The sequence below is a fragment of the Octopus sinensis genome, linkage group LG16, assembly GCF_006345805.1.
Source record: "Octopus sinensis linkage group LG16, ASM634580v1, whole genome shotgun sequence".
Lineage (NCBI taxonomy): Eukaryota > Metazoa > Mollusca > Cephalopoda > Octopoda > Octopodidae > Octopus > Octopus sinensis.
In genome coordinates this window covers 41,320,381-41,338,646 of record NC_043012.1, presented here as the reverse complement: position 1 = coordinate 41,338,646, position 18,266 = coordinate 41,320,381, and the positions used below count along the sequence as shown (strand labels likewise).

General features: G+C 36.7%; 1 protein-coding gene and 1 long non-coding RNA gene across 2 annotated transcripts in view; both read right to left on the bottom strand.

Moving 5' to 3' along the window:
* Nucleotides 1–250: 250 nt before the first annotated feature.
* LOC115220316 lies at nt 251–13,577 on the bottom strand. Its single transcript, XM_029790419.2, has 7 exons — nt 13,407–13,577; nt 8,480–8,598; nt 7,493–7,680; nt 6,791–6,820; nt 4,310–4,455; nt 2,282–2,393; nt 251–819 (listed from the first exon to the last, which is right to left on the bottom strand). The coding sequence occupies exons 1-7, from the start codon at nt 13,505–13,507 to the stop codon at nt 748–750; spliced, it is 768 nt and encodes a 255-aa protein (XP_029646279.1). The 5' UTR covers nt 13,508–13,577; the 3' UTR covers nt 251–747.
* A 3,968-nt stretch (nt 13,578–17,545) lies between these two features.
* Nucleotides 17,546–18,266, bottom strand: part of LOC118766616 — a 7,115-nt gene continuing 6,394 nt past the window's right edge. Inside the window, exon 3 of the long non-coding RNA XR_005002554.1 lies at nt 17,546–17,556. This is a non-coding gene — a long non-coding RNA (uncharacterized LOC118766616). The remainder of the gene's footprint in view (nt 17,557–18,266) is intronic.

Genomic DNA, 18,266 nt, shown 5'->3' with positions numbered 1-18,266 from the left:
GAAATGTAATTTCGCAGTTAAAGGTTTAAATAAATGAAACGTAATTTTTCAGTTAAGGGTTAAATAAATGAAATCTAATTTCGTAGTTAAGGGTTAGATAAATGAACATTGGTCATAATTATATAAATTTAATAAACTCCAGAATATTTAGCTCGCAGTACTATATATATGATATTAGAGAGTGTACGAAATATTACACTAAGCAAAACATTTATTTATAGGATTAACTTAACAGTAATATATGGCGTAATTTATACCACATGTGATATTTGTGATGTTTGCTAATTATTTATATTTTAGTGACTTGGCCTGCTTTTTGGCGAGTAATGTCTGATGGGCCAACCGCTGAAGAAACGCAGGAGAAACGAACATTGAGAGATAAATATGATTATTTATTATTTCCATTCGTGTTTCTTTTCCTGTTTAGATAAATACATTTATAATATCCTGAGAAACAAATACAATATCGAAATGTATAACAATATTCTATAATATGTAATGTTTTATATAATTCATAGTAACATTTATTTCAGACAGTTTTTGTTTATTCTTAAATTGTATCCTCTACATATTTATTTTTAACCGTTCTTTAATGGAAGACTAGGTTTAATTCCATCAGATCAAGATGCGGAGGACACGAATACCTGTATCTACAACCAGCTAAATCCTTGTGGCAGTAGACGCATATATTCATCTACCACACACACACACCGGTACATATATATACACAGCTATATAATCTATTGTTCATATTTCTTGATATGGGCCTCGATAGCGGTCACGGCATTTTATTTTATACCATATGTCTTGAAAACAACGCTGTAAAAGAAAGAATTAGAAAATTAATTGAATAGACTTCACGCATGCACACATGAGAAGGGGGCAGGAAAATTACTGGCTTTGGGTAAAAGAAAACAAAGAAGGATCAGTTAATTACGATTTCATTAAACATTCTCCGATTCCCGCACTTTTTGCAGCGGTCCTTCAGTTTTTCTAAGCTCTGTAAAAGAACACGGCACTTTCAGCCTCTAGGCCTTTCGCGATGCCTTTAAAATCGGGAACTTTTCAGAACACTCGTATGTGTGTGTTATATCATTTACGTTCATCTACAGGAACGTTTTGAATATGCATATAAATTCTCCTATGCTATTATCCTGGTCACAGACAAATGATACCACCTGGCAGTACCAGTTTTGAAATTGTACTGAGCTGTGCCGATATAATGTAGGGTAAATATAATAATAACAATAATCTTTGAATGGAGAGTATAAATGCGTCGCTACGTGCATTCCACACATGCTTAAGGTCATAGACCGTATTCCTGACATGATTACAGTGCAGTCCGTAGTATCGAAGGACATCGGGTAGATCACTCGATTTATTTTTATTATTACTATTATTAAGGCGGTAAACTGTCTGAATCGTTAGCACATCGGACAAAATTATTAGTTGTATTTCGCACGTCGCTACGTTCTGAGTTCAAATTCCGGCGAGGTTGATTTTGCGTTAAATTAAGTAGCACTAGTACCCTGCCCCCAAATTTCAGTCCTTTTACCGTTAGTAAAAAGGATTATGTATATATATAATAAACTCATGGAGTATGCATATAAACACGGCAAATTTATTTTTCCGTAGAATGAAAAATGATGAACAGCCTTAATTGAGTCTTCCAACTTTATTGGGCTCACATCATAGGTTTAACCAATTCCAGAGGGCCAAGTAGCCACTCTTTATATACCCCCAAAATTCCATAGCAACAGAGAACTGAAGGTAGCAACTTGCATAATCGACGTGTTCAAACTTAAATATTATCAAGGGCCTGTCAACGGAGATCTCACACCACTAGTATCACAGTATCATATAATATATGGAACCTACGTTATATAATTTCTTCTGGTGTGCTAATGAGTGTAGATATTTTTCAGAAACAGTCTTAATATGTCTATAAAATTATGTGTGTGTAGAACAAACATAAAAACTTGCACTCTGCTTTATCGAAACAGTGAAAGGCCAAGTTGACTTGATTGAATTTGAACTCAACATGCAAAAGAACCGCAATGAAATAATTTCTTTCATTGTATTATATTTTCGCCAAAGATCCCGACAATGCATTACTTACACTCAGTCGATGTTGGCTTATTTTCTTCAAGATGAACCATTTCAAAAAAATAATATCGTACTTTTTACAAAGACCTCTGAATGACTTACTGAAACAATGGATATAGAGGTGGGGTGATTTACACAAATTAAAAAAGCAAGAAAGCAAAAATAATTTACTTACGCCTAATTGAGTAAGACAGTTGATATGTGGGATCGAATCAGAACCACGTAAACCCGAAATATAATTACAGCAAGTTCCACACACGAAGTAAAGTATTACAATGGTTAATAGTCTGTAGGTTGAAAGAAAGAAGGTAAAGAAAGAAATCATCGTATCCATGAAATATCATCACAATCATCACCATATATATAAACAATAACAGATCGAGTTGGTCGTTTGATCTGCTGGTAAAAGCAGCCAAATCGACCTGAAATTATATCAAGTAGTCTTATATAACATGGAGGATGTGTAACATCTTAGATTATTCAATATCTACTTGTTTACAACGATTGTGGGGTTTACTTTGAAGGAGATTCCCCCGTTATTTCTAGGAGGTCGGTTGACCATGTACATCTTCCTTTATTGACCCGTCGACTGAAAATTGTTGTTCAGACCTTGGCCAGCTCTGATCGAATATATTTAGGAAATTTCTGGGATTTTTATGTCTTATTTTTTTCTAGACTATTAAACTAGTCCTTATTTATTCGGGGTAGCGATCACGTTATATAAAACGGGTGGGTGTTATTTGAAATCGATTTGGTCATTGATAATAGCAGGTCGGGTGACCAAGTACATATCATCATCGGCGGCAGCAGCAGCAGCAGCAAGGCGGTGACCTGGCAGAATTGTTAGCAGAACGGAGAAAATGTTTAGCGGCATTTTCGTCCGCCTTCAAGTTCTGAGTTGAAATGCTGCTGCGGTCGACTTTGCCTTTCCTACTTTTGGGGTCGATAAACTAAGTACCAGTTGAATCCTAGGAATGGAGTCGATGTTATTGACTAACCACGCCTTCCCCGAATTTTCTGACCTTGTGCCAAAACTAAAAACCCTCATTATCATTATTATTATTATTATTATTTAAAGGTGGTGAGCTGGCAGAATCGTTAGACGAAATGCTTAGCGTTATTTCGCCCGACGCTACGTTCTGAGTTCAAATTCCGCCGAGGTCGACTTGGCCTTTAATCCTTTCGGGGTCGATTAAATAAGTACCAGTCGAGTACTGGGGTCGGTGTAATCGACTTAATCCCTGCCACCAAATTTGAGGCCTTCAGATTCCAGTAGAAATGATTATCATCATCATTCGTCCGATAGGGCAACCGTATGGACTCCTGTCAAGTGGCTGCGACGATGGTGTTGGTGGAGATTTATCAAGTGCCAGATTCAAGTCAACCACACCAAAATAAGAAAAGTCCTTCAGACTGAGTCCACGTAGTTTTTCGAGAACATTTAATTCTCAAGGTTTTGGTATACCCAAAGTGCTCTACAGTGGAATTGAACCGTAAATTCCTGTAAAGGCAAAACAGACTCAAGTATACAGCCATGCCTGAACTCACATTCCGTGGTCACACAGTCCAGTATCAGAGACTGGACTATTTGAGTCACCTACCAAAGTATACCTTGCTTTAAAATTCAGACAATCCAAGAAAATGACTATTCTTAGAAGTAGATCTTTAAATCCTTAAAAATGTTTCAGTCCGAAAGCTGCGGCCATGCTGGGGCACCACCGTTGGATGTTAAAGCTTAATAAGTATCTCGGTTAGACACCACTTTTAAGTTTATTTTTGAAAAGAAACTAAATTTTAATTTACTAAAACAAAAGTAGACATTTCATCTATGCCTAAAACCCTTACCGAAAACGAAACCTCTTCCCTATCCCTACCCCAAAGAAACATTTTGTACTTATTATTTACTGACTCAGGTCTAACATATTTTCTCGGCAACTACTATTTTACTGCATATCAAAATTTTTAATTTCTGAATTCGAGACAAGGCTCCATAACTTGAGGGGCCAATACATCGATCTGGAAATGACCGATCTACTATTTTCTCAATCCCGCAAAAAAGAACAACAGATCAATCGAACATGATGGCGATTAGAACACGGCTCGAATAATTTCTCAACGCCAGCTATTTCTGCATTACAATATACTCAGGTATATTGAAGTGAAGCGGGCAAACATACGGAATAAGATTTATGAGTTCTCTTACACAGATATGATAAAAACTACGAGAGATCCGCTGGAAGGGGTAGTTGAATCATGTGGCGGAAGGGTCAGACACTGCTGAGGAACGATTCCCAGAATTAGTTGCTTTGAACTACTACAAGCATCAGAAGATGTCACGTTGATTACATTCTACAAAAGAAATATAAGAAAATATTTATGGACAACAAAGCGTAAACTGAATAATGCGATATGATACAATATTTGTGTGTGTGTGTGTGTATACATATCAGAGTAAAGATCTCATTCGGTGTGTGTGTGTGTGTGTGTATATATATATATATATATATATATATATATATCAGGGTAAAGATATCATTCGGTGTACATATATATATATATATATATAATATATATATATATATATATATATATATATATATATTATATATATATATATATATATATATATATCAGGGTAAAGATCTCATTCGGTGTGTGTGTGTGTATATATATATATATATATATATAATATATATATATATATATATATATATATCAGGGTAAAGATATCATTCGGTGTACATATATATATATATATATATATATATATATATATACGTATGTATATATTTTGAGAGTCCGACGCACTCAGCAATGCGCCTTCATGTAATTAGTAATGTGTTTATGTGTGCGTGCGTTGTTTAATAACAATGATTCAACTCCCTATTAATTAGAGTTTCAAAGATAAAGAACAAATTCGCATCAGATATTTGAAGACAGACTGAAAAGAAAACACATTTAGAATTGCTTCTAAATGAGAGTTTTAACATTCAATCAGTTCAGTTCACGTGTTTGTTATTTGGCGATCATTCCTCCAACCAAATGGATTGTAGTCTACTTTCAATTGTTCATTCGTGAGGTGTTTATGGGAATATATATGGCAATGTATTCCGTTATAGAATATAAATTGTAATAGATATTCATGTTTAGTTTAAGAAATCATCTGACAATATATTTTGAGCAGGAATTTGCAATACATATAAAGCGTCGAGCAGATGCATGTTGGTATACAATCACTCTAGCGGACAGTTTGTAACATTTGAAAATTAAGTTGTTTCCCTTGGTATTATCCCACCACTCAAATCAACTCATTCTTATGTTACATATTTCTCCTTGCGACGTTTCTGTACAAGCGCACATCTGAAAACATTCGTATATTCACGGTATTTCACTCAATGTATATTACATGGTGGTTACATAATTATCTAAATACATATGGTACTTAAGTTACAATGTACATTCTATAACAGAATATATTTATAACCAAAGACTCAAACAAAAACGGTGGTAAGTTTTAAATAACAGAGCTAATTAAGTATTTCTATCCTACATGGGCTTTTATTCTTTTACATTGTTCAGCCATTTGACTGCGGCCATGCTAGAGCGCTACTTTAAACGATTTTAGTCGAAAAAAATCGACCCCAAGACATTATTTGTAAGCATAGTATTTATTCTATCGGTTCCTTTTGCTGAACTTCTGAGTTACGGTGACGTAAACACATCAGCATCGGTTGTCAAGCGATAGCGAGGGGACAAAGAGACTCAAAAACACACACACATTTGGTCAACACGAAGACTTAGTAGAAAACACTTGCTCAAGGTGCCACGCAGTGGGAGTGAACCCGGAACCATGTGAATAAGAAGCAAGCTTCTTACCGCACAGCCGCGCCTGCATCTTTATATATTATATAATTTAGTAAGAATAGCTTTGACAGTGACTTCAAACTTTCGGCTCGCCGAGCGATTATTGGATCGTCCAATGACAGTGTAGCAAGCTGAAACTCCGAAGTTACTGTCAATACTATTCTTGTTAAAGATAAATAAATCTGTACTCTACAAAAGGTATTGAGTGATCCTTCGACTGAATGTAAAATCGTTTTAATGTAACACCAAAGCAAGCATTAATGTGTTTCTATTTTATTCATTTTTTCCAGCAATGCCAAATTAGTTAAGTGGTTAGTACCATTACCATAGTCACACCCAAGGAAACTCTAGACGTCTTCGAGAGAAATTTTATTTTCTGATATCTAAAAGGAAGACATGTTAAAATTATCTGAAGTAAAATTCCACATGCTTAAAAGCACACTGCGACAGCGAAACGTCACAAGGTGCGTTGCAAGATGTTGCACCCAAAATATTAAATATCCTATTTTTAAGCAACTTTCGACAACACAGCTTAGTGACATTTGGGTCGTTACAAAATGTCTACAGCTGATTTTGACTATATATGGACATTATTCATTATTTAACGCAATTTTTATCAAACCTTCAAACATACAAACCTTCACAATATACAGAATATATGTTGCTTTTCTTATTTATGTTAGTTAAATAGAAAATTCTGTAATTTTTCAGTCACATTGGATAGTCAGAGGTTTTGTTTTCGAGAATAAAATCGATATAAAAATACAAAATATGAACTAACAGACAAATATATGATTTAAATTTAGTAAGAAAATATTACCTCGACTTCCAGCACATCGACACGTGGTTTCTACAAATGAAAGTTTAGACAGAAACAAAACACACATTGTTAATATACAAAGGTTATGCATATGGAAATGTTTACATAAATCGAAATATTTATATACGGAGCCATTTATACGAGATTAAAAATAAAGTTTTTATATGGAAAGAGTCATTGATATATGTTTCAGAAACAACGTTTATAAATATTTATGGAAAGTTAGTAAATAAGGTTAAGAGATCAAAATATTTATAATGGGTTAATGGCGACAGAGAAGAGGATGTTTAAATGGTTGGGGAGGGAGTGTGGCTTGGGGAGGGAGTGTGGCTTGGGGAGGGAGTGTGGCTTGGGGAGGTAGTTAGGCTTGGGGAATGTGTTTGTGTACGGGTGTAGTGCGGGTTTTGTTTGTGTGTGCGAGAGTGTTGTGTGTGTGTGTGTGTGTGTGTGTGCGCGCGTGAGTGTGCATGTGCGTGCGTGTGTGTTTGTGTTCTTTTGTGCATGTGTGTTTGTGCATGTGTTTGTATGTGCATGTGTTTGTATGTGCGTTTTTGTGTGTGAGTGCGTGGTTGTGCTTGTGTGTGGATCGCTGAGTGGGTAAGTTGTGAGTTTCGTAATGTGTGTGTGTGTGTGTGTGTTGGTGAGTGAGTTCTGAGTCTCGGTGTGTGTACGTATAACGTGTGTGCTTCCTACAATACTCACGAATGCTATGCTGTCGTCTCCTTCGCGCTGGTCGTCTGTAGTCGACAACACGAAGCAGTTACCAACCGGACATTTATCAAAAGGCGACTTCACCGAAGGATTACACAGGAAATTCAGTTGGAACGATGTTGGGATGTTGTCTCTGAACAACACGTCGCCCTGTGGCAGCCTCACCCATATGGTGGCAACTGGGAATGAGAAAAGAATGCAACTGATAGTATTATTACTACCGTTTCTTTTTTTTTTAAGATCTGACATAATGCATTGAATTTAAGGAATGGGTGTAGTCAATTAAATGGCACCCAGTATACATCTGGAATCAACCATAAAAACGATAGAAGAAAAAGTATACCTCGCTGGGGATTGAAACCAGAACATAGAAACTTATATGCATTTTGTCTAACTTTCTGCTCTCTCTATCATTCCACCAATTTACTATTGCAAACAGTTTACTTATATGCATGATTATTATTATTATTAATAAGGATAATAATAATAACAATATTGATAATAATAATAATAACAATAACAACATTGATAATAATAACAACAACAACATTGATAATAAAAATAACAACAACAACAGCAATAATAACAATAATAATAATAATAATTCACCAGAGTCGGTGCACAAAAACAACCCGCCACCGTTCCAGGTAGCAGACTATGAATTAAAAATTGTGCGGCCTATAATCCAACCACTAGGCTACGAAACTTTGCAAACACACACATACAATATATAATTATATACGCACACATTGTATATAAACATACATAAATAGGCACGCACGTAGCAGCAGCTATACTGTAATATATGTCTGACTGATATATTATAAATCTGGGCGTAAAGAAATATATTATTAGTAAAGAAATATATTATAAATTTGGTCAGTAAGAGAGAGAGAGAGAGAGAGAGAGTAGCGGTGAGAGAGAGCATAATAGAGCGTGTCAAAGAGATACAACGATTCTTACAGAGAAATGACTAACCTGTGATGCTGTCGTTCAGATGTGGTTCTGTAGATTTCGAATAATCCGGATGGGCAAGCAGGAAATTGCCAGTCGTCGTGTTAGTGGGACACGCGATTTCGTTATTGTATAACCATAACCTACAACGCATAAATGAAACAAAACAATAGAAAACATCAAATATTGAGAGAGAGAGAGAGAGAGACAGACAGATCGTATTGGAATAATGTGGACACAGTTTATATCCTGTTTTGGTGACCAGTAACGTCATGAAGTAGAGGTTTACAACAAACCAATTACGATATTTGCGGTGACGGAAGAAGGGTGAACACGACGCCATGGAACTCTCGGCCCTTTAGGACTCTCCGACATTGCAAGAAGGTCTGCAACGATCATAGAAATTGTCCACCCTACTTGGAGAAACTTAGCAACGACAACAACAACGCTGACAAGTACGTGTCAAACTAAGGGTTTCTTTCCCTGTTGTAATTTACTGCTAGAAGGAATGTGTGTGAGCGTGACATGCTGTCTCCCTCCAAGATTCTTTTCCTGTAATTTAAGTAACTTGGCAACAAAGTCAAATGGCAAATACGAGTCCTGTAGTCGCCACTGTGGCAGCTTACACTTTACTCCATAACACTGCTATACACGCTTTCCAATTAAGATTCTCTCTCTCTTTCACACACATTTATTGAAATACAAACAAGTAATGTGGTGTGTAATGATCAAGGAGAGCTAGTTTAGACTTTGAATGTCTCAGCTTCACAATTAACTCAGTGTGGTCGGCTATGCGTCAAACTGACAAATATATTTGATTTGCACGCAAGCGTGTGTGTGGCAATTATAAAAGGCGACATATTTAAAGAAAAGAATATGAAGTTAATTAAATCACCACCTTCTCCATCATTTTGGAGATAGGTATGGATATAATAATTAAAAAAATAATCATTCGCAACATAACCACAAAGGGAGATGCCTGTCAATTATATCGAACGCAGGACTTAGCGTTATAAATCGACTCATAAGTGATGGTATGTAAAGTAGAATCAGGCATGATTCGAACTCAGATCGTATATATATATTTCTTTACTACCCACAAGGGGTTAAACACAGAGGGAACAAACAAGGACAGATAAACAGATTAAGTGGATTACATAGACCCCAGTGCGTAATTGGTACTTAATTTATCGACCCCGAAAGGATGAAAGGCAAAGTCGACCTCGGCGGAATTTGAACTCAGAACGTAACGGCTACGTATTTCGCCCGGCGTGCTAACGTTTCTGCCAGCTCGCCGCCTTTCGAACTCAGATCGTATATAATTAATCTGATGCTCAATCGATTACCAAATTAATAAATCATAACTGACCCAAATGCCTATTATTTGTTTACTTATTTATATGAAGGAGAAGGAACAGTCGGTTGTAACGACTAATATGCGACAGATACCTTATTTCGTCAACCCCCGGCAGGATAAAATGTAAATCGACCTCCCATGGAATTTAAGCCCAGAGTCTGAGGAACTGTAACTGAATACTTCAAAACAATTTGTCCAATATCAACGATTCTGTCAATCACCAACTTAAATTATTCCGTTAATAAAATTCTCTTTGTTTATCGGCTGCAACAGAATTGCGTCTCATAAGGTTGCGACGCGAATATCTCCCCTGCATTATCTTCAGACGATCATTAATTTCACTTGTATTTCTGCCAATAATATCAACAGAGCTGAGTGGGTTTTGTGTTGTGTGTGCAGAAGTCTCCAAAATCTATCATCCTGTATGGCCTAGTGTTCAGCTCGATAGAAGTAACTCGCAGAGCTGTCTTCGTATTGAACAAAAAGTGTACCGATGGGTGGAACGTGTCCATAAATATCCTCGTTGGTCTTGTGCTCACGTCATAAAAGGGGCCGGTGAGTGTAATATAAACGGGACCTTGAAGATTCCTTTTTCACAGTTCAGGTCTCGATTCCAACGAGAATGTATAGAGAAAGCAGTTCTCTACACACGAGTTGAAGAAAGCAAACCTTTCTACTGCTGTCAAATAATTTGATCCAGAATAACTTTGCAATTTCAAAATACTTCATTTCATCTTCTTGTGTTCTTAATTAACAAATAAAATAAAATATATGTGAAAATGTATCTATTGATTCCTAAATTTGGCCCAAAGATGGATGTTTAATGTGGGTGGAGTGGAAGAGATACAACTTATTCAATCGATGACATCACTGGTAGCTGTTTCTCATTATTTTCATCGATCTTAAAACCATAGAAAGACGAACGCGCTTCCAGCAGGATTTTAATTTTCTAATTGATAAAAGAGAAAGGTAGTATTACATACGTAAAAACAGTTTGAAGCGTCTACAGTTAAATCTGGCACTAATATTTGTAGGAATTCTGATTTACCATTTTTAATTTTTTATTATGACTAATAGTCATTTTAAAATTTATCACAGTTAAAAATTGCAACTAACTCCTAAGTCGTCTCTGATCGCACATGCTCAAGATCAAGAGTTTTCAAGCCCTTGGCGTTTTAAATTTCTAAAAAGTAAGGGTAATAAAATCTTTGCAGTGAAAGGGCGCAGAATTGTGGCTGAGCGACGCAAAAACTGGAACGAAAAGCTTTTCACAAAAGGAAATATCCACAAAATTTGTAGCTATTTCCGCTCTTCATGAGGTAAGCGAGAGCTATTCCGAAAGTTTGTCGATCTGATTCGGGAAACAAGTGTCGTAGTAAAAATTTACCGTAATAAAGCGTTCCAGTTGTGACTATCTATATAAATTTTCAATGAACTAGTTTATGAAATGCTTACTAAATTTAAGACGCTGTTGTTTGGTGCACAATTGATCAATTTCCTATGGATCCTTACTTGGATCGGAGTTTGGAGTTCCAGTTTAAAGGAAAACTAAACCTGCTTGGATTGGAATGTAAAAACTAAAGAGACACGCAAACAAGCATGTTAAGAGAGTTCATTCGATATCTGCCATCAGTTAACCGATGGGTTGCGATTTTAATTCAAATCGCAAAGGGCCAAAAGTAAATACGACTAGATATTTTGCCCGCTCCTATAAGAGTTCTTGCTCTGCCATCGTTCAAATTTTGGCACAGAGGCAGCAATTTTAAAGGGAGGTGGTTATTTGATTACAAGAGTGCTCAATTGGTACTTATTATATCGACCCCGAAGATATGAAAGACAAAGTCGACTTCAGCATCATTTGAACTCGGAACGTAAAGGCAGGGAAGAAATGCTGCGGAGCATTTGTTTTCTGTCTTAATTAAACTTCGTTTCTTTGGCACAAGACCAGTAAATTCAAGGAAGGGCCAAATCGATTTTATCGACCTAAGTGAACAATTGGTACTTATTTCATCAAGCAGGAAAGTATGAAACGCAAAGCTGACTTCGGCGCCATTTGAACTTAGAACGTAAATCTGAAAGAAATGCTGCTAACATTTTGTCCAATGAGCTATCGACTCTGCCAGTCCACCACTAATAATAATCATAATAATAATTATTATAATAATGATCATCATTATTATTATTATTATTAAGGCGGCGAGCTGGCAGAATCTTTAGCAAGCCGGACGAAATGTTGTTCGGTATATTTCGCCAGACGCTACGATCTGAGTTCAAATTCAGCCGAGGTCGACTTCCCCCTTCATCCTTTCGGGATCGATAAATAAAGACCAGTTGAAAACTAGAATCAATTTTATCGACTCATCCCCCTCTCCCAAACTTGCTGTCCTTGTGACAAAATTTGAAACCATTAATATTATTATTACCTCCGCCTTCGCGAAGGCGGTTGTATTGTTTTCAGTCGTGTGTGTTTGTTTGTCCGTAGATAAGATATCTCAAGAACCGCCGGATGGATTCGGATGAAACTTTCAGGGATGTTTTGCCTCGTAATTGGTATGAACTGTTTAGATTTTGGAATCGATCCGGTACCGGACAAGGATTCTGGATTGCTTTTTTCCCGTTTTTTTTTTTTTTACTTAATTTTTGAGAGCGGTCAGGTTCACTTTTAGTATTCTTGCTTGGGAGAACAGTCGAGTTTATTTTAGATATTCTCATTTTAAAAATCTTCTCTGGCTGACCGTTGAGAGGACGTTGGTGTTGTCTTGGCGGAGGCTTGCTCTTTCTGAGCGCTCTTGTTATTAGTCTAATCCCCTGCTGTACACTGAAATGGACGTCTTTCGTCAAAACAGTTTCGAAAGAAAGGAGGGACTGAATTATTTTATCCAATCCTTTACAAGTTTTCCCTCGCCCCTATGAACCAGCTAGCTTCACAGGAGTGACACACAAACTGCTAGAAATAGGAGCTAAGCCTCAAAGTATATACCGTATTTCATGGCTTAAAAAGCGCACGGACATATTAGATATATTCTAATTTCAGCAGCTTATATTCTGAAATATAATTACCCCAGTCGGAGTAATTCTATAACCCCCGCAGACCCAGCTTATTACTTTTTGAAACATAAGTGTATCTTCAATGCCGTGAATTACGGTACTAACATTTTGAAAAGAGATGATGACATGTAAATCCGCGATACACTCAGCCAGAATATTCACACACATATATTACATAGGAAGGGATGCCGAAAAGTCTCTGGTGTTGGGCAAAACAAAATACAGGAGGATCTTAATTATGATTTTTTTCAACATATTCCCCTCTCTAATTCTAATTCGTACAGTTATTGCAGCGGTCCTTCGGTTTTATGTCCTTTAAAAGAACTCGGAAGTTTGGGCCTCCTACCAAGCCTTTCGCGACACCCCGAAAACCAGGTACTTTTCAGCACCCCCCTCGTATGTATATATATATATATATATGTATATACATATATCAGTTTTTATATCTACTCAATAACGATTGACGTGGGGCTCAACAATAAAACACAAAGATTATTTGGAAATTATTATTATAGATAATTGTCTAATAATTCTAGCTTGACTTACCTTTCGGTTAAAGAATGAAAGTTGTTGAGAGAAAAATCTTGGCTAAAGGCAGGCTTTAAAAGCAAAGAGGAATAAACGAATAACTTTAAACAGTAATCCATGGTTTTGGCCGATATATTTGCGACTGTTAAATGCTAACACCATAAACTTAGCACCAAAGAGTCGAATGAGCAAAAAAATTCCTCTTCTACAAGAGAGCTATATATATGTATATATGTGTGCGCATGTGTATTATATATATATATATATATATATATATATATATATATATATATATATATAATACACACACACATACATATATTTATTTACACGTGTGTGAGAGTTTAATTGGGGTTATTTTTAGGTCAAAAACCATATCAATGCTCTGCTTATGAACTTTGACCTTAATGACACCCACCCCCATTCTCCCTCCATTCAGAACCTAATGTATCAACTGCCGAACGGTCAATTTCAAAGAATCGAAATCGAATTTTATCGACCTTTGCTTGAGATTTCTTCAAAAAATTCTCTAATTTGTAAATATTAGCCAGTCTCTAAATATATATGCGAGCACCGCAGGCGCAATGGCCCAGTGGTTAGAGCAGCGGACTCGCGGTCGTAGGATCGTGCTTTCGATTGTGGCGTTGTGGGTGTTTAAGGCACCACCTGAAAGGGTTTTAGGCGAACAAATCGACACAAGCACTCCATTTTCATGCTGGTATTTTATCGCTCTCATTTTGCCGAGAGCTATGTGACAGGGACATAAATACTTTTTGTCAAGCGATGGTGGAAGGTGATCACACATGCAATTGCACAAATACATGCATACCTAGTTTTTTTTCCTCCACTTGTTTCAGTCATTATACTGCGACCATGCTGGGGTACCTTGAAGACATACTATCGGTCTCTCTTGCTGATCGCTAAGTTGCGAGGGCATAAAAACATCAACACCAGTTGACAAGCGGTGATGGAGAACAACAACAGACACAAATATACACGTGCGTTGACATGTATATTTATGAGGGGCTTCTTTCAGTTTCCACCCACCGAATCCAATCACAGGACTTTGGTCGACCCGAGGTTATAACAGAAATCACTTGCCCAAGGGGCCATGCTATGGAATTGTTTCTGGGAGTATGAGGTTCGGTAGCAAATATTCTACAACACAGCCATCTATATGTTGTTCTCAAGTGGTGATGGGAGACAAAACATACACAAACACATATATATATAATGTATATAGGCGCAGGCGTGGCTGAGTGGTAAGAACCTTGCCTCCCAACCACATGGTTCCGGGATCAGTCCCACAGCATGTCACCTAGGGCAAGTGTCTTCTGCTATAGCCTCGGGCAGACCAAAGCCTCGTGGGTGAATTTGGTAGACGGAAACTGAAAGAAGCCTGTCGTGTGTATATATATATATATATATCTGTATATATATATGTGTGTGTGTGTGTGTGTGTGTATTTGTGTGTCTGTTGTTTATCTCCCCCACCATCGTTTGACAACCGTAGCTAGGGGTTCGGTAAAATAGACCGATAGAATAAGTACTAGGCTTACAAACAATAAGTCGTGGGTCGATTTCTTCGACTCAAGGCGGTACTCCAGCATAGCCGCAGTCTAATGACTGAAACAACATGTATATATATATGTATATATACGTATGTGTGTGTGTGTATGTATGTACACATGTATTTACGAATATATGTATGTATGTATGTGTGAATGTGTGTGGACAGTGTAGCATCGATATATGCAAGCTGTTACCACATCTTGGTATTTCCCTAAGCACGTAAAAAAGAAAAGAAATAAAACAGTAGAAGAATAGAAACGATAAAAGAAAAGAAAAGAATAAAAACAAGGAAAGAAAGAAAAGAAAACATTGAATCAATAAAACAAGTTTTTTTTTTCTTTTCTAATATTTTCTGCTTTTATTAACTCGGAGTATTTCAAATGACAAATTTATGTGTCGAATCTTGTCTTTGTTTTTCTTGTCGAAAACTAAATATAAAGAATTCCTAAATTCTCAACAGGGGGCGCTGCTAGACTAAACAAGTGATGTGACATTGGAATTGTTTTAAAGTTTCCAGGATATCCTTTTATATATTTATATATAGAAAAACAGATTTATTTTTCTGTTGCATGTGGCGCCATTATTGCTTTTAGTGTTGTTACTGTTGTTGTCACTGGTGGTGGTGGTGGCGTTTAGCCCAAGCCAGACTTGATCGAGCCAACCTATGATCAAAAGCGTTCAAGTCGTGAGATTTCTCAGCCGTTCTTTACATCAAAGATGTTACGGCAGAAATTGTATTCACCTCAATAGACGTCATTGATTGGTTGAAATTGCCGAAATACAAGAAATTAAACAACAAATAGCTTACAAACTACAGAATTTTCTCAAGAAAGCCAAGAGAAAAAGATGTTTTATGTAACACACTACCAGTATACGAAGTTTAAAAGTGTTTAGTTACAAAGAAATTATTTCAAAAATCTGCCGGTCAAAGTGAAAAGATCCCACAAACGATTATAATTATTGATAATAGTAATTATACTAGTCATGGTGAAACTAATAATGGTTATTAAAATAAAATGGGAGATAAATATATATTGGGCTAAAGGCATCTGTGAACACGATTAATTCACTTTTAATTTTATGTTTCTTGCTAGTTTTCTTCGTGTATTGTGATCTACGTGGAGGCGTAATGGCCCAGTGGTTAGGGCAGCAGACTAGCGGTCGTAGGATTGCGGTTTCAATTCCCAGATAGGGCGTTGTGAGTGTTTATTGAGCGAAAGCACCTAAAGCTCCACGAGGCTCCGGCAGGGGATGGTGGTGAAACCTGCTGTACTCTTTGACAACAACTTTCACTTACTCTTTCTTTATGTTGTACCTGTTTTTCAAAGGCCCAGCCCTGTCACGCTGGATCTCCCTGAGAACTACGTTAAAGGTACACGTGTCTGTGGAGTTCTCAGCCACTTGCACGTTAATTTCACGAGCAGGCTCTTCCGTTGATCGGATCAACTGGAACCATCGCCGTCGTAACCGACGGAGTGCCACGCTACATTGTGATCTCCATTTGAGTAAAATTTTAAAATTATCATTCATGTTTAATTTAGAAATTACTATTTTCAGATCACACAACGTGAGATATTCAGCAACAGGACTTTGTAGTAAAGATTGTTTGCCAACATAACATGGCAGTCCTGGTTTAGGATGACTGTTGCTGTAATTTAGCCCCAGGAGAAATCATTTCCAGTTGGCTATACGACACGATATGTGTCTTTAGATTGCCTTGTTCGAAAATATAAGGACACAGATTGTGCCGTATAGCCAACTGGAAATGATTTCTCCTGGGGCTAAATTACAGCAACAGTTATCGTAAACCAGGACTGCCATGTTTTGTTGGCAAACAATCTTTACTATGTCTCAGTTAGTTTTGTTGTGATACCTCACTGGCAACTTAGGTGGACGCTAGCATGACAACTATTTAAATGGGATGCTACAGACAATTGCTTATGAACCGTTGCTCTAGACACTGATAAGACTACAGTTAGTGTTTAGATGTTTCTGTCAGCCGTTCGATTTGATCTGCTATCATAAATCTAATGAAATTCTTACATAAACAAATTTTTGACAGCGTCAGTAAGAACTGAGTTCCTAATAATTCACTTTAATTATCTAAGATAAATTAGCCAATATTTTTAAAAAATACATTCTATATATTATAAAGAGCCCGCTACTATGAGCGAACGTAACGAAAATATCTATTTTATACTTAGTGTAGATAGGGGGTGGGGTTCATCCGGGGTTTCTAATGTGGTAGTTCTGTTGCAATGTGAACCCCTGTGCAATGGTGCGCTCAGACAAAGATACTTGTTCAAAAAACGCTCCGCAAAATGTTATTAGAAACCCTATCTTTATTAATACAATGTAGGTAATACTCGGAGCATCCGAAATATGAAAAGATAATTCAGATCTAATTACTTGATTTGCTGAAATATTCTTCTCCGATATAAACTGTTTATTTAACAAAGAAATTGTGAAGTTATTTCATCCCTCCACATCTAAAGTAGCCCAAATCTTTGCTTCTTTTAATAAGGAAAAATATTCCTTAGTAGGGAACATTACACTGTTAATTGTAATTACACTAATATTAGTGAACGCCCTTCCGCTTCTATCTCTGTCGGAGAACATTGTCAATAAATGCCAAACGAAATACTTTTCTGAACTCACCATTAATACTTTTAAAACATTATAACGCAATATGTACTTCTGTTAGCATGCAAAAGTAGAAAAAGAAATACTGTCTTTTTGTTGATAGGGAAATTCAAAACGACGCATTAATTGGATTTAATAGAATAGAGATTTCAACCCTGAACTGACGATAGAAAATTTCCGCAAGCCGTGCATGGCGAAGCACATGCAATTGTCTTAAGAGGATCCATTTACTAAATTAAAATACCAGCAAATCGTTCTGTATAAATGCAAAATTCTTCAACAAATTTCTTTTTCGTTACCACCCATTTGACTGTCATAATTGACGATCTGACCAGATCGATATCTCCTCTCTTATTATGATCACTTATATAATTATTTTTAAAATCTCAAACTCCCTTGAATACAACTTTTTATTTGGTTGTGGACAACTGCCTGCCACATTACATTCACATGGTTTAATTGTACTCGAAATCGTTCTTTTGCTTTTTCTTAAGTGGCTTACTTCATTGTTCGCTCAGGAGTGGCTGTGTGGATAAGTAGCTTGCTTACCAACCACATGGTTCCGGGTTCAGTCCCACTGCGTGGAACCTTGGGAAAGTGTCTTCTGCTATAGCCTCGGGCCGACCAAAGCCTTGTGAGTGAATTTGGCAGACGGAAACTGAA